At 38.4% G+C, this 27,163-nt stretch overlaps 1 protein-coding gene across 23 annotated transcripts in view; it reads left to right on the top strand.

Annotated features, from left to right (window-relative positions):
- Positions 1 to 27,163, top strand: part of NRXN1 (neurexin 1) — a 680,000-nt gene that overhangs the window by 257,719 nt on the left and 395,118 nt on the right. For 14 of the 23 annotated variants that reach the window (XM_061475274.1, XM_061475275.1, XM_061475283.1 and 11 more), the window contains 3 exons: positions 8,986 to 9,369; positions 17,009 to 17,212; positions 19,601 to 19,627. In XM_061475274.1, the coding sequence (XP_061331258.1) occupies positions 8,986 to 9,369; positions 17,009 to 17,212; positions 19,601 to 19,627 (615 nt within the window). The remainder of the gene's footprint in view (positions 1 to 8,985; positions 9,370 to 17,008; positions 17,213 to 19,600; positions 19,628 to 27,163) is intronic. The other 9 variants (XM_061475305.1, XM_061475304.1, XM_061475295.1 and 6 more) reach the window with 1 other exon arrangement.

The raw sequence follows: 27,163 nt of genomic DNA, 5'->3' as shown, positions 1-27,163 counted from the left end.
AATTTTCTGATTAGTATCAGTATCCAATCTGGTGTGTTGACAAATGTAAACTCTCCTTTTTGGATTTTGTGGGGTTTTCCTCACTTTCTTCTACCTGGTGATTCCTTTTCCATGACTTGAATTTATAATTCTAGAGTTTCACCTCTAAAAAGTTGTTGGACTATGACTGACTTTCTTACTACCTACAAATCAGATTTCAGTTCAAGTGAATCTTAGGTGCAGATTTCAGTCAAATCCATTATGAAAGACCAAATTCAATTGATGAGAATTGATTCTAAGTATGAAAATTAGTAATTTGATTCCTGGACTGTGCAGCTTCAAATTCTAACTGTAAAGAATTCGAGTTTCTGATCATATGTCAGATGCCTATTTACATTTCTTGATGTTAAACCCAACAAATCAAATCTCCCCCCCCAACTAAAAAATTCACACACAAAAAATAAACCCCAAACAAATAAAACTCCCCAAGCCCCCAGACAACATAACTCACAACTTCTCAAAATCCTCAACTGTCACTGAATATCCAATGATTGTATTTATACTATGATGTTAATTTCAGTCTTCCTTCTTAAGTGCTGTTTCAGTGATTCATATGAGGTAGTAAATCCTGTAATAATCATGCCTGTGGGATTCCACTGAAAGCAAAGTTTATTCTTACATCAGAAGTCAACACAACTATAAAGAACTGAATACATAGCAAGTATTTACGTTTGAAGATATCTTCTGCACATTCATTGCTTCACGGAAACTGTAGTTCACAAATGTCATTAAGAAAGTTTAGGGCTGTCGTGGTTTAAGTGCAGTCAGTAACTCAGACCCACGCAGCCCGCTCGCTCACTCCCCCACTTCCTACCCCGCTCCCGGAGGGACAGGGAGGAGAATGGAAAGAATGTAACTCCCACGGGTTGAGATAAGAACAGTCCAATAACTAAGGTGTAACACAAATCACTACTGCTACCACCAATAATAATAATGATAAGGGAAATAACAAGGGGAGAGAATACAATACCACCCACCAATACCCAGCCCAACCAAGCAGTGCCCTTGTCCTTCCGGGTAACTCTCAGTTTCACATCCTGGGCATGATGTGCTGTGGTATGGAATACCTCTGTGGTCAGTTTGGGTCAGGTGCTCTGTCTCTGCTTCCTCCCAGCTTCTCCTCCTCCCTGGCAGAGCATGAGACTCAGAAATTCCTTGGTCAGACTAAACATTTGAGCAGTAACTAAAAACATCGGTGTTATCAGTGCTGTTCCCAGGCTGAAGGTCAAAACCACAGCAATGCACCAGCTACTAACAAGGAGAAAATATGACTGCTGCTGCTGAACCTAGGACAAGAGCATACTGTATTTGAACCACAGAATGGTTTGGGTTGGAAGGGACCTAAAAGATCACCAAATTTCAAACCCCTGCTATGGGCAGCAACACCTTCCACTAGACCAGGTTGCTCCAAGCCCTGTCCAACCTGGCCTTGAACACTTGTAGGGAAGGGGCAGCCACAGCTTCTCTGGGCACCCTGTGCCAGGGCCTCACCACCTTCACAGGAAAGAATTTCTTCCTAATTTCTAATCTAAATCCCTCCTCTTTCAGTTGAAAGCCCAAGTTTTGAAGAGAAAGCATTCCCCTTTCTCTTCAAAACTGTTGGTTGATATTAGCAAGAGCGTAGGCTAATTGTAGAAAGCAATATGTACCTGGTGATCAGGACTGCATATTATTTTAAAATAGAATTATGAATAGTCATATGTATATGAGTGTTCAAGTGTTGAAGCACAAGTTGGATGGAGCTTGGAGCAACCTGATCCAGTAGAAGGTGTCCCTGCCCATGGCAAGTGTTTGGAACTAAATGAGCTTGAAGGTCCCTTCCAACCCAAACCAGTCTGGTTCTGTATATAAAAGAAAAATTAATCCAGCTGTGGTGGATCACCTGTGATCAAGATGGGTGAACTTTATTTACCCTCTCACTCTTAAAAACCGGGCATAGTACCTGTTTGCCCAAACCCATTGAACTGTTTTAGGGAATAGTTGCTAAGTATGTAGAGGCATATAGATTGGCAAACTCCTTTTTTTTTAGGTGAAAACTGAATCAGACATCAAAGCTTTTCTGTGATTTTTAATACATACAATAATAACTCACAGTGGAAGTACCACTATCAGTGGCAATGGTGTCATTTTTCTTAATGAGAATGTTGGCTGAGTAGTCTCTTAAACCGCCAGATTTAACCCAGCGGAATGATGCCTCACCATTGAAATAAACAATGAACTGTATGTTCCTGTTTTCTTCGGATCAGAACAGGAAGTACTGATGTGTAATGTTTAGATTATTTCTTCATTACTTTTGCATATTGGTCTATTACGCCTTTTGCCATGAATAATAAAATCCACTTTATTATTCCAGGAAGCTTTCTCATTTATTTTCTCTAGCCAAAACGAAACATTGTGAAAATCACGTGAATGTGATCACTTCTCACTTGCTCATCTTTAGAATTTTTCTGTAAGAGAATGAATATACCTTGCATTAGAAAAAATAATGACTTTTCTGAGCCTTTCTTGTTGCTGTTGACAAAATACCTACTTATCAAGTATAAATGAAAAGATTCTCCTGTTAATAAATAGCTCAATTTTAGTAGTGATTGTTTTTTTTTTTCTTGTTTGTTTTAAAGTGAAATTTGTTGTCTGGCAATTTCTTGCACCCACCCTTCAAACCCAATGCAGAGTGGTTCCCTCAGATAGTAGGAAGCTGTGACATTTCTCAAGGAGCTTTGCTAATTTTCTTGACTTTTGTATTAGCTGAATCAGCCATGTACTCAATTTATTTTTTGTTCTTAGCTCACTTTGACTCTCAGTCACAGGGAGCATCCACTCTAAACTACTGACTTTGCCAATGCCCATCTGGATCTGTGGTGGGAGATGCGTAAGGAACAAGAGCACATTTTTAAATTGTACTTATCCAGGCCATATTCACTAGTAATTTTGCAGAACCCTTCAGATTTTGGGAGATACAAAGAAGAGGGAAAAGGTGGTGTCTTTTAACTTCGTTTTGCTGAATGAACTTTGGACCTATTACAGAATTGTAGGGTTTTTTGTATTGTAGGAACTTGTGATCCATTACAGGAGTTTTTCACCCTTGAATCCCATACATTCCACCTGTAAGACCTTCTTTGAGTGCTATATTACCTAATATCTTTGAGAAGGAACTCCTGAGATCCTGTTTCCCAGAGTTAAGTAAAGAAAGATTTCATATTTAAATGAAATATTTCATTTCTTCATGGTCCATCTTCTTGCTTATGTATGCAGCGAGGAAAGTGGACACGGTCCTCAGCATGTTCTCCGTCTTTTTTTGCTAAGTATACAGCAGAATACACAACCTGGCACCAACTACTGTGTTCTGTCATGAGTTGAGTTTCCCTTCCAGTATCTGTGCTCATTCTGAGTTCCTGCTTCGGAGCTGCTTCTTGTGTGTCCTGTCTTGGCCGTGGGCTGTATGCTGTGTTCACAGTCCTCATCATAGGTATTATATTTTGCTTTAACACACAACATAGAGATTGTTGGTCTGTTCTCCCAGGTAACAAGTGGCAGGTCAAGAGGAAACGGCTTCAAGCTGCACTAGGGGAGGTTTAGACTGAATATTAGGAAAAATTCTTCCTTGAAAGGGCAGTCAGGCATTGGAACAGGCTGCCCAGGGCAGTGGTGGAATCACCATCCCTGGAAGGGTTCACAAACTGTGTAGATGAGGCCCTTAGTGACATGGGTTAGTGGTGGCCTTGGCAGTGCTGGGGGAGTGGTTGGACTTGACCTAAAGGCCTTTTCCAACCTAGTTGATTCTGTGAAGATGTAAAGTGTATTTAGAATACCTTGCTCTGAGTTTTCACTGTTAATAAACAAATGTTTCACATGCACAAAAAGCAACTAAATAGGCTACATAAGGTAAGCATAGAGATCAGAATAGTTGTAGTAGCTGTTGTTACAGTCTTCAGTTTCAACTGATCAGAATTGAGACAAGGTTTTGAAATATATTGTAAATTCTTATGCACAAACTTACGTAAAAGTAAATTGCTTTAATACTGAACATGATTGGAGAGGCTCATTGACTCAGGCCTAAGGGAAATGGTTGTCTGTCTGCTTTTAACAGTACTGCCAAATGTGCAGCAAAAGAATTGGAAAAAAATCCAAACCAAATCCAAAATAAAACCAACCATAAAGCAGCTGTAACAGTCTTTGCTCACAGTAACACATTTTCTTGTAACAGAGCAAAGTTAGATTTAGTAACTGTTTGAGACTTAAGATTGTTTAAAGTCGTTAAATTGTTCACCATATTCAAGGATAACCTTCCAAGTGTTGTCAAACTAAACCACCGTTCATCCTTTGGAAATAACCATTACACAGGGAAGTCAGAGAGGAAACTGTTATTGTCATCCTCTGTTGTCTATGGCAGAGTAAAACAGTGTATCAGAATGTATTCATAGGTAGGTAACGCTTTAGGGTTGAGGAGTCATGGAAACTTTGAACTGAATTAGAGTTTCAACTTAAATACCAGAAATTAGAGTATGTAATTAGAGCTTAACTATCATCATGATCTCACTGTATGTAGTGCTTTGTCAGTATCTGTTACATGCATTATTGTTGCAGGTTTTTTTTTACCAGCACACACCTCTCTGCTCCTTCCCCTGTCTTTCCAATCTTGTAAGAACTGCCAGATTCACATGTGCCTATTTCAGCAACTGTTAATATTCTCCATATTTGAGGTGATAAATTTATATTGGATCTTAAGGAAAATTCTGCCAGGGCAAGTGTTACTGCCCAGTTATCCTTTAAGCTAGTAATCCTTGCTGAAAATCTTAATTTCTTTAGTCTTTCTCAAACTCTCCACCAGTACAGAAAGGTGCTTCTGAATGTTTAAATTTCACTTTGCTCTCACATGGAATATGGTAGAATCATTTTAGGATCCCTAAATTTATATCCAGTTTCTGGAGATAAGAAATACTACCTGCTTTTAGAGTCTTGAGGCTAGATCATGAATTCCCAGACTAAATAAATCACCCCACACCTTGCCCTTTGTCTTCCTTTTTTTCTTCTTTCGTGCTGGACAAAGCAAATGCTGTCACTTCTTTCCCATTTCTTTCTTTTTCTGGTAGAAATACAGACAACATTTCCTACTTTAAGTATTAAAAATCTTTGCTAGGAAGCTACTTGTTTCCCAGCAAACATTATTGCCTCAGTATTGCTCTTTTCAAAGAAATAGTGTAGCTGCTCCTCTGGTTATGGGCACTCTTACGCTAGATAATATGCAAGGATGTAACTGAAAGGATAGTTCTTGACACAGAGATGTTATAATTTAAGGCTAGAGTTTTCTCTTGCCATTGAGAGGCCAATGATCTTCTGACTCTTTTGTTTCCTCATCATATTCTGTTGTCTTCAGGTTATTTTGTAAAATGAGTTGCGTCTCATTCTTTTCCCTCTTGACAATTCTGGTGTGAGAAGGGTTGATGTTACATTATCTTTACAGAGCAAATTATTATCCTTTTCCAGTACTGGCCACATAAGACATTTGTATGCTCCATTAGCTTCCTTTCTTCCTGCTTGTAAGGAAAGTGATGTCTCTTCACATTTGTAAGTAGAAACAACCAAATGGATTGCAGCACACTGGTGATTTGAGAGAACAATTCTTTTTAATCTGCCTGTAATTCCCAGAGAAGGTATGATTTTGATGTATTTTGGAAGTCATCTTTTATTCCCCCTTATTTTTCTTGGATTATTTTTTTTCAACTGCTTTTGCAAAGCAATTTGCAATTAAAGTTTTCATTGCATATCAGAGATACATAAAAGGTAATTTGGATACCAACAGCAGTGATGGTTGTGTGGCTGCTGTTAGAAGTGCAGCAAGAAACTAAGATAACTTGATAACTGATAGTATGAAACGCTTGGTGCCCAGGCATGGGTTTTCTATTGTAAAGCCTATTTGTATTATAGCCATAATTCTTGTTCTAAACAGTGTGCTGTGATATTTTGTTCAAGCTCCTACGTAACAGCTGAGCCAGAGTGAGTTATTAAGGCTTTGAGTCTTCTGCAAGTACTATTTAACTCAGTGTAGCTCTCAACAGAAAGGATTAAATAACTAACATAGTTATTTGGCTAAGGGTACTACACAGAGTGTATAGGTCAGTTGAAGTGTCATAGATATGTCCGGCAGTAAATTGGAGATGGTCCAGAGAGGTGACAGATTCCATGGCCTTCCAAAACATGAAAAGGATTCACAGAGGAGTTGTTGCATGTTACGTTTTTCTACCTATAGTCATCAGGTGCTGCAATTACATTAAGATTTCAGAGGGCTTCTCCCAAGGAGCATTTCATGTGATGTCATTTCCTGGGGAGTGGAAAAGTTCTTTTCTTTATAAAGTTGTTGATATCTGTTTAAAATAGCGCTTAAGCTCTCTCCACAGTAATCTTTTGACATACAGAAGAATTTTTGCCTGCTTCAATCTATCACCTAACTATAATTCAGTCACCAGAGCAGTGGTGATACCATTCCCTTTATGATTCACCTTCCTCAGCCTTCTGTGCTTATAAAACTATTTGGAATACCATCTTAATGCTGCAGCTACCCTGGCTGGGATTTCCTGCCTTTTCCTGTGCATTGACAGCCATCAAGACTAGTCAATTCATTTTTATTTTTAATAGAAATGGAACACTCTGTCTTCTAGCATTATGGATAGCTTGAAAACAGAAATGTCTTTGTCTAGCAGAAAACAGCACTGTGCAAAGTGTGCACTGCAGCTAAGTTAACTTGTGTGGGTGCATGTGCTGTCTGAACATAGATTTAAAGCATTTGGTCCTAAATAAGCCTGTGCGGCAGCAGATGGGAGAAAGCAACAATAGCAGGAAGAAATACTGTGAGCACAGGTATGATTTATATTTACAGCATCTTTAATTCTTAAAAGTAGAAATTACCTGTTGCCTGTAAGCAGTCTTTCTTGATACCTAGGATGCTCTCTGAACTATCTTGATTAAACAGGTCATTCCCAGGAATCATTGTTTGAGGCAACTGATGAATAAAGTCAAACCTCAAAATGTTTATGCTTCTGTGATATATAAGGTCAAATCTGTAGCAGGCGTTCTTTATGAATGCCATGCTTCAGGAATGTGAGCAGCAACACATACTTAGAAAAATATAGTAGTCTTATCAATTTTAAAGAGGTGGAGGCCTGGAAGAATAGTAAGCGTGGTTCAACATGTGTATTTCTTAGTTAAGACTGGAAGTTCACATCTGTGTGATTGTTCAACTGACATAGAAACTTTTCTGATAATACAAGAGAAGGAGAACTGATCATGTCCTCAAACATGCTCATAAAGATGCACAAACACTATGCAAAACTTTGATCTTTCTTTACATTTATTTTGATAGTAGGGAGACTTTTTGTAGGTAGACTGTTTGTAGGTAGTATCCAGCCCTTGTAAAATCCATACATATCAAGTCTCACTGGGAGTCAGACCTCCCAGGGCCTCTACCCCAGGGAGTTTGTTCTAAGGGTCTAAACTGTTCAGATATTCATTCTGTCCGTGCTGTTGAAGTTAACCTGTGGAACCAACAAAACAACAAGCAGAATGTCTAGCTCCCGCAGGACTCTGTTGCTAAAAGAGAAACGTAAATTTTAGGGCGGATCCAAGTAAGCGAATGCTCTTTTCTTGACCTACCTCTGTTTGCTTAAAGCTCATCTTTCAGTATGTATGCTATAAAAGTTCTGAATTTCATACTCTTGTGCACCACCCCCATCACAGTGGCGGTATTTTTGATAATCAGTGTTATCTTCTGGAATCTGTGTCATCCTTACAGGGAAAATAGTGAATTAAGGTAATTTTATGTATGTGTGATAAATACATTGTGGTAAATGTGATTCTTCAGTGTCTTGACACCATTAATACACTTTCAGTAGTGAGTCTAGTGGATTACAGTGTTGTATAATGTGGCTGCTACATTATAATAATCTGGTGACCTGTGTATAATGCTTTGATTTGTTTTCCTCACTTTTGCACCCATATAGAATGGTAAGGAGTTGCTTGTGTGAAGGTCTTTGTGATTCTTCTTTCAAGTGATTCTACTTAGTGAATAAAATGAAGTTTGGTTGCCATAAGCATCTTCTGTATCTCGGTGTACTAAATTTGGTCTCTGCCTATTCAAATTTGGAAAATTGGGTTACTTCTAAAAAGTCTAACAAAGAGCATCTTTAGCGTTAATTGCAGTTTCTTTGTTCAGACACTTTGTAGGCACGGAACTTTATTTTAGGTTTAATTTTGTTTGTTTACTTTTTAAACTTAAATGGAAAAAAAATGCATCTGATTTCCTGAGGCTTTATACACATCCTCTCTCCCTCTCTTTGTAACATGTACACATTTCAAGGTAAGTGTCAGAGGCATTGATTTCCCTCCTAGGAGCACATCGCTATCTTCTTAATGATTGCCTGTCTGGCAGCTGATGAGAGTATTTTCCTTCTGCACTTAGAGAAAGTATTTTCCAAAGCCCAGTGAAAGGGGCGAGAGTCTTTTAAAATACTGTGTCTTTGGATCTAAACCAAAGACAAAGATTTGTCTCCCAGATTGCAACCTATCAATGCAGCCTCAGCCTAATGCTTTGAAGCACAGATGAGGTCATGAAGAGATTTTTGTGGTAGTTGTTGCACAAGCAGGATATTTCTGAAAATAACTCTGAAATGCATTCCCGTTATGGGATGGGTAAGGTGATTTTTGACTTGTATTGTGACCATGCAGTATTGTGCATCAGTGTTCTTACATCATTCACTTCCTGACAGTATTTGTATTACATTGAAATTAAAATAACGGAGTTTATCTACTACTGTGTAACTGTACCAATAGAATATCTGTGTTTCATTTGTAGATACTTGCCAGCAGCTAATGTGGCATGTAGATTAATAATAGCAGTACCTAAATATTTTAAATGTCTTGAAAATCATGCATTTTGTTGTGTTTTCTTCTCAGGGACCATATCTGTGAACACACTACGTACACCATATACTGCACCAGGGGAAAGTGAAATCCTTGATTTGGATGATGACTTGTACCTTGGAGGCTTACCAGAAAATAAAGCAGGACTCGTCTTCCCAACAGAGGTGTGGACAGCACTTCTCAATTATGGATACGTCGGCTGCATAAGAGATTTATTTATTGATGGTCAAAGCAAAGATATCCGACAGATGGCTGAAATTCAAAGTACAGCTGGAGTAAAACCCTCATGCTCAAGAGAAACTGCAAAACCTTGCCTTAGCAACCCCTGTAAAAACAATGGTGTATGCAGGGATGGGTGGAACAGATATGTTTGTGATTGCTCTGGTACAGGATACCTTGGCAGATCATGTGAAAGAGGTAGGTTCCATGCAATGGCTGCATTTCTATATTATCAAATCCTTCACAATGATTAAAACTGGTAAAATATCATTACCTTTTCCTGAGATGGAGACCTGCTGTAGGCTGAAAGAAGTAACTCTAGAGGAAAGATCTTATGGGCATTTCTAAGATGCATGAAGAAGTCTTAGTTGACTATGACCTAGAGGCAGTACTAATGAATGTCGGTTAGAAAATGTCTCCTTTTGTGTCTCATCATACCTCGCTGACTTCTAAAAAGCTTTATGAAAGCAATTTCAATTATTATGGCATTACTAAATGGTCACATTCCAGTTCCACACTGAAGTCTTGTTCTCTGTTTATGTCAATACCACTGTGTAATTAAACTTACTTTTGCATTCCCCAGTATCCCTTAAATCCATGGCTACAACTTCAACCATGAGTCAAAGTAAAAGAATCAGTGTAGGAATCTATATTTCTTAACTTTTTTTTGATGATCATAGTGCTCAAGGAAACAGATTCTACTTACCTTGTATCACTGTGTATCCCTCTTGCCTAGAAAAGGTAAGTGTAAAATTGATAAACCCCATTTATTTGATTGAAAAGGTTGACTGGGGCCAGGAAGATAGATGTTGGTGTTAGTTTATAGGAAGAAAACTGTAATTTGCTTAAAATTACAGAGTACCCGCATGAAATATTTCAATATAAGTAGGAAAACAATAAAATACATTAGTTAGCATCTGAGGTGTTTGTTTTTATTCTCATTGGAATAGAAAATGTTTCAGTGCCCAGAGTCATATTTTTTTTTCCTCTCACAACTGACACAGTATAGTTTCTCTCAAGCTGAAATCTAAACCTGAAGTTTATTAGCTGGGAATGTTAGTTCTTTCCATCTAGTTTGATTCATTGTTCTGGTTAGTAAGATGAAACAAAAAGGTGTTCTAAAGCATACATCAGGTCTTAATTTCTGAAGTTGTACGTAAATAAATGTGCATTTATGTAGAATGAATACCGTCATGTTATTGGCATTTGCATGTGGATTCTCTGTTTCTTCTGTTTTTTCTGATTTCTCTTTTTTTTTTAAATATAGAGATTCCTTTGGCTCTTGGGCAGTTATTCTGAGATCTCTAGATTGTTCTGTTAGTGGTGGAGTGAAGCTGGCAGAGGGCATAACTGAGCTGTCTGATGCATTACGAGAGCCTTCAGTTAAACATGTCTGGTGTACCACCCTGTGGCAAATGCCTGCTATTACAGATGGCAGAAATTTATTTAACAGGGTTTGCATTCTTTCCATTTGGGAGCTAGGAAACACGTGTTAAAAAGAAAACAGCACTCACATCTGCAAATAACTTCAAAGCAGGCTTCATCATAGCCTGTTCATAAATATATTTGACAGGTGGTAATATTTTATATAGAAACCTTTGTCTTTTTTATTTTCCATACTTTATTTTCAACCACCTTCCGCTCAGAGCTTGATTTTCCCAGTGTATTCTCCCAGTGGGAGCAGTGTGATACTATGCTGGCGGTGTTGGTTTCTCTACAGTGGTATTTGGTTCTTGTCCAACAGATCTGTGTGCAGCAGTTCAGACATTATGGGATCATTTCCTGCTCTTGGGCTTCCCTCTCTAGAGGAAACTACACTGAAAGGAGATCTCTTTTTAGGACTATTCATCTCCCAAATGGTCATGCATTAATAAGACTATAGCTTTCGGGATTCCGAAGGTGATGATTCTGTTGGAATCCTACCACGCAAAGTAGTTACAGCTACTACCCATATGAAGTGACTGATACACTTTTGTATTTGGCGCTATAAGCAACGTGGTTCTAGTTGTTCAAGCTAATTTACATAAAAGAGGAGCATGTTCTTTTCAACAAACAGTACAGTTTCACAAAGAAGAGAAAGCAATAAATAAAAAGAGACTAAAATATTGGAGATTAAACTGGACTGTAAGTGATTAAGGTATCTTTAGTAAACAAAAGCTTTTAGCTACTTTTTAGCACCATCTTTTATTTTTCATGCTACTTCCCCTAAAGTAGGAGTACTAATGTCCTATATGTGGGTGTACAATACAGGATCTGAAATAATTTTAGTCAGGTTATCAGTGCACAAAACGCAGGAAAGACAACTCGGTTCTATTTTAATTTCAGTACACTTAATGGGTTTATTTCTATCCATGTGCTTTTTATCCTGTTGCAAGGTATTCTTGATTTTATTCTTGATTTTCAGTAAGGTTAAACATCAGTATAATCTGTAGATTGGCTTTAATGCATTATGGAAACTACAGCAGATGGATGGACAGATGTCACAGCAATATCGTTTGTCTTTATCCTACTTTAGTTGTGGATCACAGTGTATGATTGCCTCTGCACAGCCTTTTGCAGGCGTGCATGTTTGGATGGGTACGAGTAATACACAGGAGTAAATTCATCAAACAATGAGAAGAAAAAGTAGGCAGGCAAAGATTTATCAAAGTGACATTTTGGAGGGGAAATGTATTTATTCATAATTTGTGGATGTATGTCCATGTTGTACATGCGCACACACATATACATTAAGTAAAGGAATAGAACTTTCGTTCCTTGCATTCTCTGGATGCTTTAAAATTAGAAAAAAAATAAATACAGGTGATGTGATGTTAGGTGGTAGAAGAATCATGTGTTCAAAATATTATAGTAACTCCATCTCTGACTTAAGTTAACTTACTGGGTTTGTGTGTTAAAGTTTTAGCACCTTTACAGTGTGGCTTAGGACCTCATTCCTGAAGTAATACCAGTGTAGAAATTAGGAGGAATCGTTTTGACTTCTGTTCATTTATTACCTAGTAATTAATTGCATAGAAAGAATTTATTCCATCAGATGGATGGAAAGGTTCCTCGTGATTCACCAAGGCTGTAGCTTTGGGCCTGGGTGGGCTGATGTAGCTGCTGGTAAATGAAAAGGGTCACAAAGCAAACCTGAACACGTGATTACTCATCATCCAGATTGTTCCCATACTTCTGGCATGGCTTTGGACTATATCCTCTGTCACCTTCTGGGCAAAGTTTGTGTGGGAGACAGCAGGAACAGAGGGTAATTTCATGCTTTAAAAATGGTTCTGTGGGCTTCAACACGGTCTTTGTATTGTTGCAGACAATTTGAAACTGAAAAAGCAGGGGAAAATAAGTAATTTTGTCTTTGGGACTTCAGAGGCACCACAAGGGGTCCAGAGGAAACAAGAACCTATTTTATTTCTCAAAATACATGCAGTAAGCATCTATACCTACCAAGCAGCCTGTTGATAAAACCAGTAGAAACTTGACTGCAAAACTGATAAGGAATATCATTGAAATGCAGATGGCTACTCCATACTACTTTCACTTTACATTAGCCATGAATTGAAGAGAAGCATCTGTTCAGAAAATTGTTTCTCCCTATAAACATGCATTGGAGCATTTCTGAGGGTACAAACAGATGTAGGAAAGTGTCTGAAATATTAGGTGCCTCAGTCCCTTCAGCAATCTAGGCAAACCCCGCCCAAGTGAAAATTAAGGTCCTGAATCCTCTTGTATAAGCATTAGTTGTGTGTCCCTGGTGATAGACACAGCGCTGATGGGGGTAGTACATATACAGGAAGGAAGAGTATCCAGCCCTGGAGGTCTTAATCAGAAAAAAATTGAAGGAAAACATGGAGAGGAGAACCAAACTCTTCAGTGGCTCTTCAGTTTTTGGTTTGTTGGGTGTTTTGCTTGCTTGGTTTTTAGCCCAGAATCAGCAATGGGCTTTAATTATCAGGTTTGTAAAATTATCAAAGAAAGAATCTCTAAAATATTTTTATCAGTCTCTGAATTACATCTTGCTGTTTATTCCTTGTTAATAACTGCGTGCACTGATTTGCTGCCACAGAAAATTGCCAGTGAAGTTTTGTGAGGATTTTCTGCTCTTTTCAATGCTATGCCTCCAACACTGAAGTGGTAGTAAAATTATTAATCCCTACTGTGGGAACTCTGATTTTTTTTTTAATGAATAGCACATTCTGAGCTAAACTTATAGTCTATTTGCATGTCATCTAATAATTAAGAGGAAGCTAAGCAAGAGAAAACAGACCTTTCTGCCAACACTTATGTGAGAACAGTTAACAGTGTAGATCTCAAAGAAAGATGAGGCATGTATCACTTCGAATTTAGTTGGTCCAAAGCAAAAAATCAAAGTAAAAGTTAGAGGCAAAAATTAATAAATGCTTTTAGCCAAGCTGTTCCTTCAAGGTTTGCATTGGTGGTGTAACTGCCTCTCCTCATTCGGATCACCATCTTACTGACCAGGCCTTGCAAAGTAACTGCATTCTGCTCAACTGAAGTAACTGCAGGAAAAAGTTCTTGGAATTCTGAGAAAGTTTAAAGTGCTGGAAAAAGTTCCCTCAAACAACTGGAACAATCTCTAGTTCTAAAAAAGTAAAAACAAGCTCTTTTTATTTCATCTTTAACTGTTTTTTTCCTGCTGTTTTTCTTCCAGTATTGTATTTCACCAAACACAGTAATAGGCTAAGAAGGCATCACCGCAAAGAATTACAAGGCAGACACCACATAAGAGGGAACTCCTTGTGCTGACAGAGATCTTGTACGTGTACTACTAGATAGCTTCTGACCAGCAGAACATGGAAATTGCAGAGCTGAGAGCAATACTGAGCCAAGTGGAAGAGAGGCTGAGTTGAATAGGTCATTCACATGGCAAAATCCAGCTTGCCATCCTGAGAGAGTATCACAATATCGACAAAATACCATACAGCCTTCTTAATGTAGCAGTCACTTATTCATGGTTTAACAACTAAAAGTTTTCCTAACAACACTTGTATCAGCAGATTCATTTCAAATGAGTAAAGTGAGCACAGTTGTGTATTTTATTTTAGGAATATGTAGCATCTCAAATCTTTGGTTATGGCTCTCAGCAGTGCTAAGTTATCTTTGATCAAATCATCCCTGCTTCCTGCCAGTTTTACAGGGGTTTGTTTGTGGTGTTTTGTTGTTTTTTTCCTGTGATACCTTTGTATTTAGAAAGCCTGTGACTTGGTGCTTCCCATAATGATAGAAGCTAGTTGACATGAGGGGGTTTTCTCCTTGCCCCAGAGCTGTTAAGGCATTTGATCTTCTGTTCAGTCTCCTTGGTCTGTTCTTGGAACATCTGTTTCCAAAATGACTGGCACAGGATGGCTTAGGAGGATTGAGTATCTAATCACATCAGGTCTGTTCACTGTGACATTAAATACTCTCAGGTCATCTTTGATTAAATTGAGAAAGTTCCCTCTCTCCTTTTTCTGTAACTTCCTAAAGGACTGAATAACTGTAGGAAAGCCAGCAAGCAGTACCCATGCTGATTCTGACAACTTTGTTTTACATTATTGTAATTTAATCATTTAGCAACAGACCTGTATAGAGTTATTGAATATTGTTCATCCAACAGAATCTGAATTTGTCTGAATTACAGACTGATGTAGGAATGAGTCATAAGCCCTGGCTCTCCCCCCTCAAAAAACCACCAACCCAAAACAACCACAAACCCCCCCCCCACCAAAGCAAACAACAAAAAACCCCACACAAACCAAAACCCAACCCAACTCAAATCAAAAACCAACAAACCACAACCCAAAATGGAACAAAGCCAAATTGCCTCCCACTGAAGCCTCATTGACTTAAATTCTCTTATGAGGCTGGTAAGAATTAAGTATTCACTCTCCTTCACTGAAAAACTTCCACTTTAGAACATGCAGAAAATATTATTACCTGCATGTTAGAAATCATCAAACCTCTGAAAGTGTTCTTCTAACCTCTTATGTCTAATGATTTTTACACCAGTATTAGTAATCCCTGTTTTCTTCAAATTTGTACTGGGGGAGGCTGGAATTATTAATGAATGTACCATCTATCATTTTTGTCTCCATTATGCTCACAGAGTTACAGTGGAACATCTTGTCCTTCCATAGACCATGTAGGCTGGAAGCCTTGAAGAGCTGTTTAATCTTTAACAGTATACAAGATAGGGAATGAAAAAAGTTTTGACAAGCTGTCATAAAGTATTGGTGTTTAAAAAGGAAAAAAAAAATGCCTTTTTTAGTTGTGATACTGGTTAATGGTAGTATGAGGGTATCAGGCCTGGAGAATATTATTGCATGTGGGACCACAATACACCTTTGCTGTTAGGTAACTCTTACGATACTGCAGCAAATTCAAGTATACAGAAGCTGTCCATAGGTGTTCTCTGCTGTCTTCCTGCTTGTTGCTCATTTGGGCAAGTAACTGGTATTATTTTCAGTGAGTTGAGGTACCCTCAGGATTGCCTATTTTTCTAAGAAAGATTCCATAGTACCCTGTTTAGACCTCATTTAATACTTCAACGCTTTCCAAGATTGAGGGGTTTTGGGTGGGTTTAGGAATGTAGAAGACACATGGAAGGAGCGAATTAGTGGTAGGGGAGCAATCAGATGTTCATAAAACAGGCATCTTCAGATACAATGGTTTACCTTTGATGTAGTGATTTTAGTTACGTAGTATGGTTAGTTTTATATATTACTGGGGAGCCTACTGACTCTTAGCTTGGGGTAGAGGATGCTGCTTGTCGCTGCTTCTTCCACCATGATGTGCCACTGTCAATGAGCCTAAGACCCAGTTCCAAAGGCTGTGTTGATTAACTGGCTGCAATGCTTCATCCTCCTGCAAAAAAGTACTTCTTAGTACATTTAGGAAATAGATGCGTCCTTTGCTTTCTAGGAACAGAAATCCAGCCTTTCTGCTTGCTTGTTACCAGCCTGGACGCTGGGAAGAGAAGACTTGTGGCTGGTTGCTCTGGGGTCCAGCAGGCTGTGACCACTCTGTGCCAGATGCCAGAAGTGCTCGCTGTGGGGGTTTCCTGTGATGTCTGAAACTTACAGTTATTTGCTTATCTCAGGAGTTTGAAGATCTTGCCCTCAGTGTGCCAAGGCCAGGCTCGATCCTAATGTTGAGGCTGTCATGTTTGTATGGGCGTTTTTGATTCTACTGTACCGCAGTCATGGTGGTCATGAAGCAATCTGTGCTCCATCTACACCATGCTGGGGGTAGTTACCCATTTCACGTGGCTTTTTGCTAACTGGATGGTCAATGTAACTGGTAGTAGCAATGGTTTGGGTTGGAAGGGACCTTAAGGATCATCTAGTTCCAACCCCCCAGAGTACCCTAAGGTAATTATCTTGGTGGATGATGGTCAGAAAGGACCTTTTAATAGGCTATAAATTTTGCATGAATATCTTTTACTGACTTTGAGCTATTTTGAGTAGTACAGGCCTAGCCTTGCAAGCATTTTTTTTCACGTGTGTTTTTACCCATCTGCTTGAAGATGCCTACATGACTGGCTCCTGCATTAAAGAGCAATTTAGATTCTTTGAAAAGCACCAGAATAATGCACTTAAAAAACACAAAAACCAAAACTATCTGCCCTTCCCCCCCCCCCCAAGAAACCAAACCCCATGAAATAAAACCCAAACCAGAACCTCACAAACCCCAAACAACTTTACTTATGTTTCCCACTAACAGTGATACATAACACGAAATTTTTCTGTGTCATACCAAGTGAAGATACATTTATTGTGTTCTCTTTGGGCAGTTTGTGTAAATATAATTCTTTAATAAATGGTTTTCTCCTTTATGTTTGCAGAGGCAACAATTTTGAGCTACGATGGAAGTATGTTTATGAAAATACAGCTCCCTGTTGTGATGCATACAGAGGCCGAAGATGTTTCTTTACGGTTCAGGTCTCAGCGAGCTTATGGCATTTTAATGGCAACTACATCTAGGGAATCTGCAGATACCCTTCGCTTAGAGTTGGATGCAGGACGAGTTAAGCTAACGGTCAACCTAGGTAACAAATTCTTGCTCCAAGAAATTAACATTTTCTTTACATTTTTCTTTTTGCTTGCAAACATTTCTGAAACAGCCTGTTTTAACATTCAAAGTAAACTGAAATGATATATAAGCACATGTCGATGCAACATTTGTGTATGTACATACACACACAAATACATGCCCATTATTATACTTTCATTTTCTTTTGCATTTTTGTGTTCTTTATATAGTTTAACATAATCATCGCAATATTTTTGTACTATTGTGTATTCTAAAAAGAGGAGATTGGTTCATCAGTGGTATATTGGAGCTAAATCTTTATACTTCATTGTGGAAGGTTGGTCTCCCTCTACAACTTCTTCACAGGAGCACTTCCACTTTTTAAATGTGCAAGTAGGAACAACATGTGTAGGTCAGTGCAGTTTAACTTCCATCAATTAATGTACAAAATGCAAACGTACCAAAGAATCATGGAGTGATTTGGGTTGGAAGGGATCATAAAGCTCATCTAGTTCCAAATCCCTGCCATGGGCAGGAACACCTTCCACTAGACCAGGTTGCTCTGAGCCACACCCAGCCTGGCCTTGAACACTGCCAGGGATGGGGCAACCACAGCTTCTCTGGGCACCCTGTGCCAGGGCCTCAACACCCTCACAGGGAAGAATTTCTCGTTTTAAAACTGAAAAAGTTGTCATTAGCTATTCCCACTGACGGAATTCTTGGTCTCCTCTTTTTAGGTGTCAAATCTACAGTAAATCCATCTCCTCTTTCTTAAACAATTCTATAGTGGTGTTTTTGTAGTATCGAACGATAACACAACCCTTCAATGCCCAAAGACTGCGGCCCTCAGCAAACAGCCGTGTGAACAGAGGAGGCACAAGCCCTTTTACAGAAAAAAAAAAACACACCAAAAAACCACCATACCAAAAATTGATTTCCTAGTCAGAAATATGATGGTCAAAATGCTAGATTGTGGGTTTTCTTTAGTTAAAGAAAATTGTAAGTAAATAAAAGCACTTCTTCTGTGCTTAAAGTCCCAGTCAGGACCTAAAAGAGAACAGAAATACACTCAGGAAAATGCACACTCCATGCAGTCATTCCCAACATGGAATTTTGGTTTTAAAGGGAATTAGATATTTTGTCCTAATTGCAGATAAAGTGATTGCCAGAAAGGAAGGTGAGGAAATAATCACCTAATTCTCCATTCCTTAAAAGTGTTTCTCACTGAACTACTGTCCTGGTGTTTACATCTGGGAAGGGAGAAGCAGTGCAGTGTGTCCACGTTGACTCCTCTGTTGAAGACCCCGGCGTGCCGAGCCTGAGCCAGGCTCCCAGGGGTGATGGCTCTGAATCCCAGTCCTGCAGGAGCACTTTCTGTAAAAGGGGATGTGCAGGTCCTGGTCCCTGGCTGTTTGCCACCACTTTTCTGATGCGGTTGACGACACATGACAAACTCAGCTATATGGAAACAAAATCTAGGTTTGATGGTATATATGTTCCTCAAAGGTGTAAGCCAGGAGTAGCTCTACAAACCAAGCAGCATGGCATAGAGTATTTTTTTTACTGTAATAAGTGCAGGTAGCCTAGTAAAGGATGCTGCTATAGATCAGGTCATTCTCTTTATATAGTAACTCCCACCCTCTGTCAGCATTTGCCTGCTTTTATAGTTCAAAGAAGTAAGTAAATCCATGCCCAAACAATAGTGATTCCTCCTCCAGCACCCCCTTTTTTTTTTTCTTCCTTTTTCTTTCCTTTTCTTTCTCTTTTCCAGGCAGGGGAATAACCTGAAAGTAGTCAGGATTCTCTAGTTAAGCAGTACCTAGAAATAAGTCATTATTTCCTGTATATTAATGTAGTTTTAAATGTAGTCACTGTTCATACCTTAAGTCTATACAATAAGAAAATATATCTGCTCAAAACCTTATTTATAGGCCTGGGTGGTGAGCTTTGTATTACTACGTAGGTTTGGAAGATCAGCCTTTGAGGTATACTATACACAAGTTGTCCAAGATGTCTCATTGTGGCCTGGCTTGCTCTAGGACCCATTGTGACGGAGCACTTTCTAATTACACTGAGAGAAATTACCTGTTCTTTCACAGATGGGGAGAAAGCTGCAGCCTGCCTCAGTTAAGCATCTTTGACATTTCATCCTGATTTTTGCACTTAGATTTGTCACCATGTAGCTTTGTTTGAAATTGGCCATTTTTACCCTATTTGTCGTTTATATTTATCAAGACTTATCGCAGTATATCTGGGTTCTAACCGTATGTAAAGACTGATGATATGGAGTGGCCATATTTGCATGTGTCTGTCCCCGGAAGGGTGGACTGTGATTTTATTGGATGTCTGCAGCTATTACCTTGAAGGATAAATTTTCATTTTTCATCTATTCTTCCCCATCTAGACTGTATCAGGATTAACTGTAATTCCAGTAAGTGCCTATTCAAACTTTTTAAAATGTTATTCCACCATTATGAAATATGCAAACTAGCTGAAAAAGAATGTGGGCAGCTTGCGAGCACTTGATCGTTTGTTAATGAAATGTGATGGTTAATTATCCTTGTGTAAAAAGTCATCATATACTCTAGTGAGTATTTTTTGTCCTTCCTATAGGACATCATTTTTAACTAGGACATTAAAAAAGAAAGTATTCTACAGGTTGTAAATGTACACCGAGGAAACGATACCTGTAGTACTGCACTATTCTGGACAGGCTATTTTAGTTGTAGTAGCCATGGAATTTTTGACCCAGTATTTCCGAGAAGCTGTCACATATTTTCCCCTGCATCCTTGTTCAAGTTTCCTTGACATGTTACCTCCAGCTGGTGGTGAGACTGTTGGAACGGAATTGTCCCTATTACAAGAATTTCTATTTTGTAATCCTTCTAGACAATTAACTGTGCTTACTGGCTGCTTATACACAATTGATTTTGTTAAATCTTGCTTTATGGAAATATAATACATGCCAAGAAGGACATTATTATGAATAACCATATTTCTATGATGATTTTTTACACTTTAATTATGTAAGAAACCTTAAATTGAACATTTTTCTCTGTGATATGCATGTTTATGAAACAGAGGGAAACATTTGCCAGATGAATGGACTAAATTTTAACTTCTCTGATATTATTTGGATTAAGAGGCTATATTCTGAAAGGAGAAAAAGGACTGTGATTTTATTTTGAGTCTATGGAATTCCTGAGTGGTGTCAACAAAGTTATTGATAGTAAGTATGGTAGATTTGAGTTTTGGGTTGGTTTTTCTTTCCCTTCCTAACAGGTTTTGCAGGCCAGAGAACTGACTTGATGCAAATAGAGACAAAGTTAAAGAGCAAACTGCACAAGCTGTTTTCCTAAAAGACATTAACGTAACATCCCGTAATAGTTTTGTAGTCCACAAAGAGCTGCAGTTATTCATAATGTGTCATCTGCTAATAGATTTTTCAATTCATAACTTTGACAAGACAAAATAGACAAAAAATACAGCATTTGTCTTAAAATGCAAGGTTTCCTTGGGTCAGGGTTTTAATCTAAACCAAACCTAAATCCAGATGCTGTTCAGTACAATAAAGGAAATGCTTGTAGGTACTAAGGCATAAAGATAGCTTCCTCTTATTAAAAAAAAAAAAAATTGTTCAGTTACAAAAGTAAGTATTCCATTTGCCAAAAATATTGCCCAAATGTACAAGAACATGAAAAATCTCAGCAACATTTTTTGGGGCTGTCACAGGCCACCTTTTTTTCTCCTGATGAAATTCCAGTTAGAAGATCTCCAAGTATAAGACAAGCAGCTTTTGGAACAGAAGTGTAATGGGTTTGCCTGCAGCTGGTAAATTCCTTTTTCCTTAGGAAAAGAAGTATTGCTTTTATCTTCACTTCCTTAATAGAATGAAAAAATCCCACTGAAAAGGGAATTGCTAACATAGGGGGGAAAAAATGGTCGTACAGCACAATAGGTCTTTTGGTTTTAAATCTTTGTGGACCCAATGAGGTGTCATAAAACTAAATTAAAATGATTTGTAGGTTCCATCTTTAAACAAGTTTTGGATCAAAAGAAAACCTGCAAATACAGAGTAAGTAATAAACCTCCAATTTGAGGATTGTAAACAGGAGAAATACATGGGCTGAATTGAGTTAGTGGTTACTAGTTCTTCTTGATCTCATACTGAAGCAGCATAACCTCTGTACAACATATCCTTGGTATGAAATACTCATGGGTTATTTTTCTTTACAGTTATATAGCCTTTTTGTTATTAGAAATGAACTTTCATGATTAGTTTCGTCTCCCTTTGGTGCTTGTGTACTGAACAGGGGTTTCAGCTTTCGGTGTGGTAAGTACTTCAATGCTTTCTTATCAGTACTCACTGTAGTTTTTCTACAACCAGATGACATCTCATGAGCAATTTCTGTGTGTTTAGTTTTTAGATCGTGAAGAAATTATTGCTCTAAACAGTCCTTAGAAATTGCTTGCTTATTAGATAGCATAATGGATTTTAGTGGATCAGAGACAATTCATTTGAAAGCAACAGCATCCAAAACCTGAGTCTTAATTTGGTGAACACTAAAACAATTCAATGCCTGTCTTATGGGGTGTACTGAGAGCTGGATGTACATCAGTCCTTGGTTTATGTTGATAGGAGTAAATCTGGGTTTCATGTTTGAGAAACTTTCTTCAGATTTTCCTGTTTCTGTTGCTTAGAAATTACTCAATATAATTTCACTGTTGGGACTGAAATAATACATGTATTATAGCTAGACTAGTAACAGAGTTAAGGTCAGGATGAGGCTGTGATCTGGTTTGGATTTGGAGAGACAGCCTTAGGAAAACTGTAAAACCAAATGTGGTGCTTGGCTTGAGAGAAGAAAAGGTAACTATGAATCTGAACACCTTATTTCCTGCATTGAATTACAAACCTCGTGAATAAAATGTTACACCTCCTCCTCCTGTTTTTCCTCAAGTGCAGCCCAAAACCTGTCTTGTGCTCACTGCAGGTTTACTGACCAGCTGTTGGCTGGTCAGAGCTGAGATCTTGGTAGGAAATGACACTTCAGCTAAAGGCGAAGCCGTAACAATGTTCTGTGTTGCAGAAGAGGTGGCATTTTGTGTTTTTCTTTGTTTGAAATACAGACACTTTCAAGATGTCAGTCTGATGTCGGGTGGCTACTGAGCTTCTCTCATTAACGCTGTTATGGAGACTGCTCACTTCATGCCGTTTTTATGGAACCGAGTCAAACTATTTAGTGCTAGGTTAGAAGATTTCTATCTTTATAAAACATTACACTACTGGAAACTCTGTCTGATGTCAACTGGAAAATACCATTGCTGAAATGTTGCTTTTGTACATCCTTAAATCACTTCACTGTGTTCTTCAGACTTGCAAGTTTACAAAACAAAACTGTCTGTCAGGCAGTGAAATAAATGGTTCTTCTAAACCGCAGGTACATTGAGGCTGACATGATTAGAAAGGGGAAATCTGATGTTATGAACAGAAACAGCTACTATGGTTTCAGTATTAGTTTTACTAGACGGAGGAATTAATTTAAAAATAAGACTGAAATGAATGGTGTTGGTTCAAATAATGTGAATATGCAGCATTTCTTGGCACTGTTCCTGTAAAAAGAGCTGTAAGTTAGTTGCTATACAGCCCTTAGATGTTGCATACAAAATGGGTAAGCTAATCCTGAAAAATTGCCTAAGGAGAAATGCTGAAAAAATAAATATATTTCCCCCCTTCAGAGAGGAAAATAATTGTTACAGTAAAAGTTAACTGTAGACTGTAAAGCATAAATTATAATCATCCTGCAATGGTTTGGGTTGGAAGGGACATCTAGATCCAACCGCCTGCCATAGGCATAAACACCAGCGAATCCTGTTGAACTGAATGTAATTTTTCACTAGTACTTCTTTGAGGCATAACTTCATCCCATAAAATTTGCATGGCAGATCAGTAACAGTTTGTGAATGAGTTATGAACAAATGCAGGTGTGCTCTATTTCCAGATTTCTCACTGCTGCAATATTAAGGGCCCTATCTTGACTTAAATTCTCTTTTTTCCCCAGTTTTATTGCTCCCAAAACACTAACATCTGAAAAATTCCAGATACCTGTAACCCAGAGGCCCTGGGCTTTAAGTGCAATATACTTTTTTCACATGTGCATGTGCAGTCTTATCTGTTTTGTCATCTTTTGTGGGTTTTTTTGCATTGATATAACTTCTGTATATTTTTATATGAGTCAGCAGAGTAGGCCCTAGGATTTTTATCAATTGATACATTATGCAAATAATAAGGTTAACTGTTAACTGGTAAATAACTGGCTCTCTTTTCTGAATGTGATACTTTTGTCCTGTATAGTAAGATACGGGATAATAGCTTTTTTCGAGCGCTGCTGTGAAAGATGGCTCGACTAGTAGCACAGGATCGATTTAGGTCACTTCTCTGGTCTACAGTTTAGCTTCCATAGGCAATAATTCCTAGAGTAGTCCCACAGAATTCAGTTATACTCAAATATAGGACTATCAGAAGTAATGAGTAAGAACTGCAGAAGGTTAGGAGGCAGGGAGCAGAGACTACTAGGGCAGTGTATGTCTATGCTGTTCCTCAGGGAATGCATTGACCAGCTTTGCTGCCTGGGTGGCCACCTTTCCAAATTTGTAATGATTTCCTGGACTTTGAGGCTTTTCCTTCCAGTGAAGTACCCTTTCTGCCTAGGTTTTCATCCATTCTCTAGATCCTCTATTTTTTTCCCCCCTCTCATTTTATTTTCTCACTCTGTTTCATTTCTCTGTTGTTCCCTCTAATCCTCAATCTCTTTTCCTTGTTTTCTGTATGCATCCTTTAAAAACTTTACTGTTCTGCAGATGTGCACATTAAAGGTGATTAAATTAACTTCCTGTGTTTGGAATATGTAACACCTGTTAGTGAAGCATTTTATTTTTGTCAAGGTATCCTACAAATCAAGAGCATGATAAGGAAATATGTCAGATTATTGGTAAATAACAGGGGAATTGTATGTGTTGAAGAATCAAGTAGTGTTCGATTACAGTGTATTTTGACTTTACACATAGATTTTAAGCACAGAAAAGCGTAAAGACTGTGAATCCTTTTGAAAACTACTGCTTGAAAAAGTGCATTTTGTTGAAAGTCTACAGTCTTCAGTCTTCAATGGAGATTGTGAACTTCAGGGTGATGAGCAAATCACTAATCCATTTCGATGTATTATCTTCTAGCTCTTTAGTGAAAAGAATTCTTAGAATATATTCTTTGTCCTGTTTTGTTGTTAGCAGAAGGAAATCATTGAAATGATACAGTATTGTAGGTCCCATCCAGTGTAAGATTTTGTATTTGGCCTGTTTTCTTACATAAAATCCTCACAAACTGTGAGGTGTTTTGATCTTGTTCTCATTCGGCGTGGCTGTTGGCCTTCTAAAAATGTGTCAGAGAGCTTTACCATAGAGGATACACAGCAAATCAGCAGGGTGCTTGCACTGCAAGCTCAGTCAGGAACTCTCTGGGGAGTAAAGTTTGAAATAAATATAACTAATTATTTTAAAACTTTGGCTGTACTTTGCAGATGTAGAATATGGGGTGATTGGATTCCTTCGCATTCAGCAATAGTACTTTAAAGGCCCTTTCTCACAGGATATCCCCAAAACCAGGGTTTTTGTACAGCAGAACTCAAAACATATGTGGCCCTTTTCAGTCAAATTCTGATTACAGTATACTAGTTAACAGAAACCATGATTTGAATCTAATCAAAGGCAAATGAAATTGAAAGATGCAGAAAAAAAGGAAAGCTGCTTCTCTATGTGAAGTCCCTCGCTGGACTCCTTAGTACTTAGCCCTGAAGCTGAACTAATACCATCCTGTATCTTGTTTGAGGCACTCTGTTGTGAAGTGAGGTTGAAAACAGCTAGGCTGGGGAGAAGAGTTCAGGTTTGAAAGCAAAATAGCCTGTGTAGACATAATCCAAAGGATTAAAGTAGTTAAGAGAGAACCCTTAATTTATTCTGTACAGCCACAGAAGCTAGTTAGGAGAGCTCCTTCTTATTCTTCAAACTCTGTTAAATGTAAGGTGAGAAGTGATGCTGCACGGGTTATGTTATGTAAGCTTATGGTATTAATTTGCAGGGATGGTGTGGAGACAGTAGGAAAATAACCTCTGGTAGACAGAGTGGATTACTTATTTCAGCAATGTAGAGTACTGGTGTCCCAAAGTGAATTCATATGGCAAGAACATCTTGCATCTAGGCAAGAACATCTTGCATCTAAGCAAGAACATCCTGCAAAAATAGATGTTATTTACAGAAAGGCAGAAACATCACTTCTTGAGGCATGGAATGCTGAAATCTGTATCAGTTAAGGAAGAGTGATTTTAGACAACTGAAGGGAAATGTTGGAAGGGTTTCTAGGTAGATGTCTGCATCTTAAGTTATATACAACAAAACTATTTTTCCTTCTTCCTGAATGCAGCTTGTAAAACAAGCTTTAAGTTGAACCTAGGGAATACCTGAGGCCCAGTTTTAAGGAGTTTTGAGCTTGAGGAAAAGCCATTGAGTATGAGGAAGAGGATACATATTAGGGGATGCTTCCTGAGGGGGTACTGTGCTTCTTAACCATCTGCGTAAGATAAAAGATTTGCAGTTTGTGATGTGTTGTGGCTTTTTCTGATATTTCAGATGATGTAGTTTGGCTTGACAGAAGATTCTGAGCAGGTAACAGTGAAGGCATATCAGACTTCTGAGTGTGAGCTTCCTTCCTTAGTGGGCGATTAAAACCAATCAGTCCTGTGATACACTGAGTTCCCAGGTAAAATGTATGCTTTGGTAAACACAGATCTTGCAGGGAAATACTCAGCTTATCTAAAAGACAGCCATTTTTATCCCTTTCTTATCCAGTTATAGATGTTAAGAGGAAAAAAAATAGATTTTTGAATTAAGAAAGGACATGGGAAAGTTTGAATCAACTAGTTAATTATAGAATCATCATAGAATGGTTTGGGTTGGAAGAGACCTTAAAGGTCATCCAGTTCCAACCTCCTGTCATGGGCAGGGACACCTTCCACTAGACCAGGTTGCTCTAAGACTCCAGCCTGGCCTCGAGCACTGCCAGGGATGGGGGCAGCCACAGCTTCTCTGGGCACCCTGTACCAGGGCCTCACCACCTTCACAGGGAAGAACTACTTCCCAATATATAATTATAAAAACATCTTGATAAGTGTCTTGCACAGGTATAATTTATCAATGCCAGTGGTGAGGCCACTAAGTTCCTCTCTAGCTCAGGCCTAAACCTGCTTAGCTGGGGCATGGGAGAGAATTATCACGTTAACATAGAACATAGCAAACAAAAGCTTTAACCTTCATTAAAATGAAAATGAGTGTTTTAGATTTGCTGGCTGACCATTTAATCGTCTATCATGTTTACTTTCTCCCTACTGACAAAGCTTTCAAGGTTGGCTGCTGAGGACTGAAGGGTTTGCTCTGTCATTGCTTCTAGCGTACATCAAGAATAGCAGTACATTTTCTTTCCATGCCTGGATTGTACTTGTTGCTTACAAAACCTCATCTGTGTTTCCTTTTTCTTAGCTAACAGAGGGGAGAATTGCCATTAGACTTCTGGCAGACTGTCAATAAAACATCTCAAGTTCTTTTACTAGAAAACAGATGTTTTCCTTGTTTCTGTGTACGCCTCTTTCCTTTCTTTTCACTCTTTTCATCCATCTTATTTTTAAGTCCCATATTCTATGTACGGCACTTTAAAGGTACAACTGATTGAATGGGGGCCTCAGTAATCAAATATATAATAATAGTATGTCTGTGGTTTTCTTAAGGCACAGTGGTGGGCTCTGCAACAGCTGATCGCTATAAATGAGGCAACATTAAAAGCTTAACCATCTAGTTATTTAAGTGAACTTGAAAGTTCATACAATAAGGATAGTTGTCCTCATCAGTGATGAAAATAATCATT

This window comes from Pezoporus flaviventris, unplaced genomic scaffold (assembly GCF_033815535.1).
Source record: "Pezoporus flaviventris isolate CSIRO_AGI_PZ_B2104156 unplaced genomic scaffold, CSIRO_AGI_Pfla_v1 ptg000083l, whole genome shotgun sequence".
Taxonomy (NCBI): Eukaryota; Metazoa; Chordata; class Aves; order Psittaciformes; family Psittacidae; genus Pezoporus; species Pezoporus flaviventris.
Note: the sequence above shows the minus strand (reverse complement) of the source record. Positions and strands in the feature narration are given on the sequence as shown.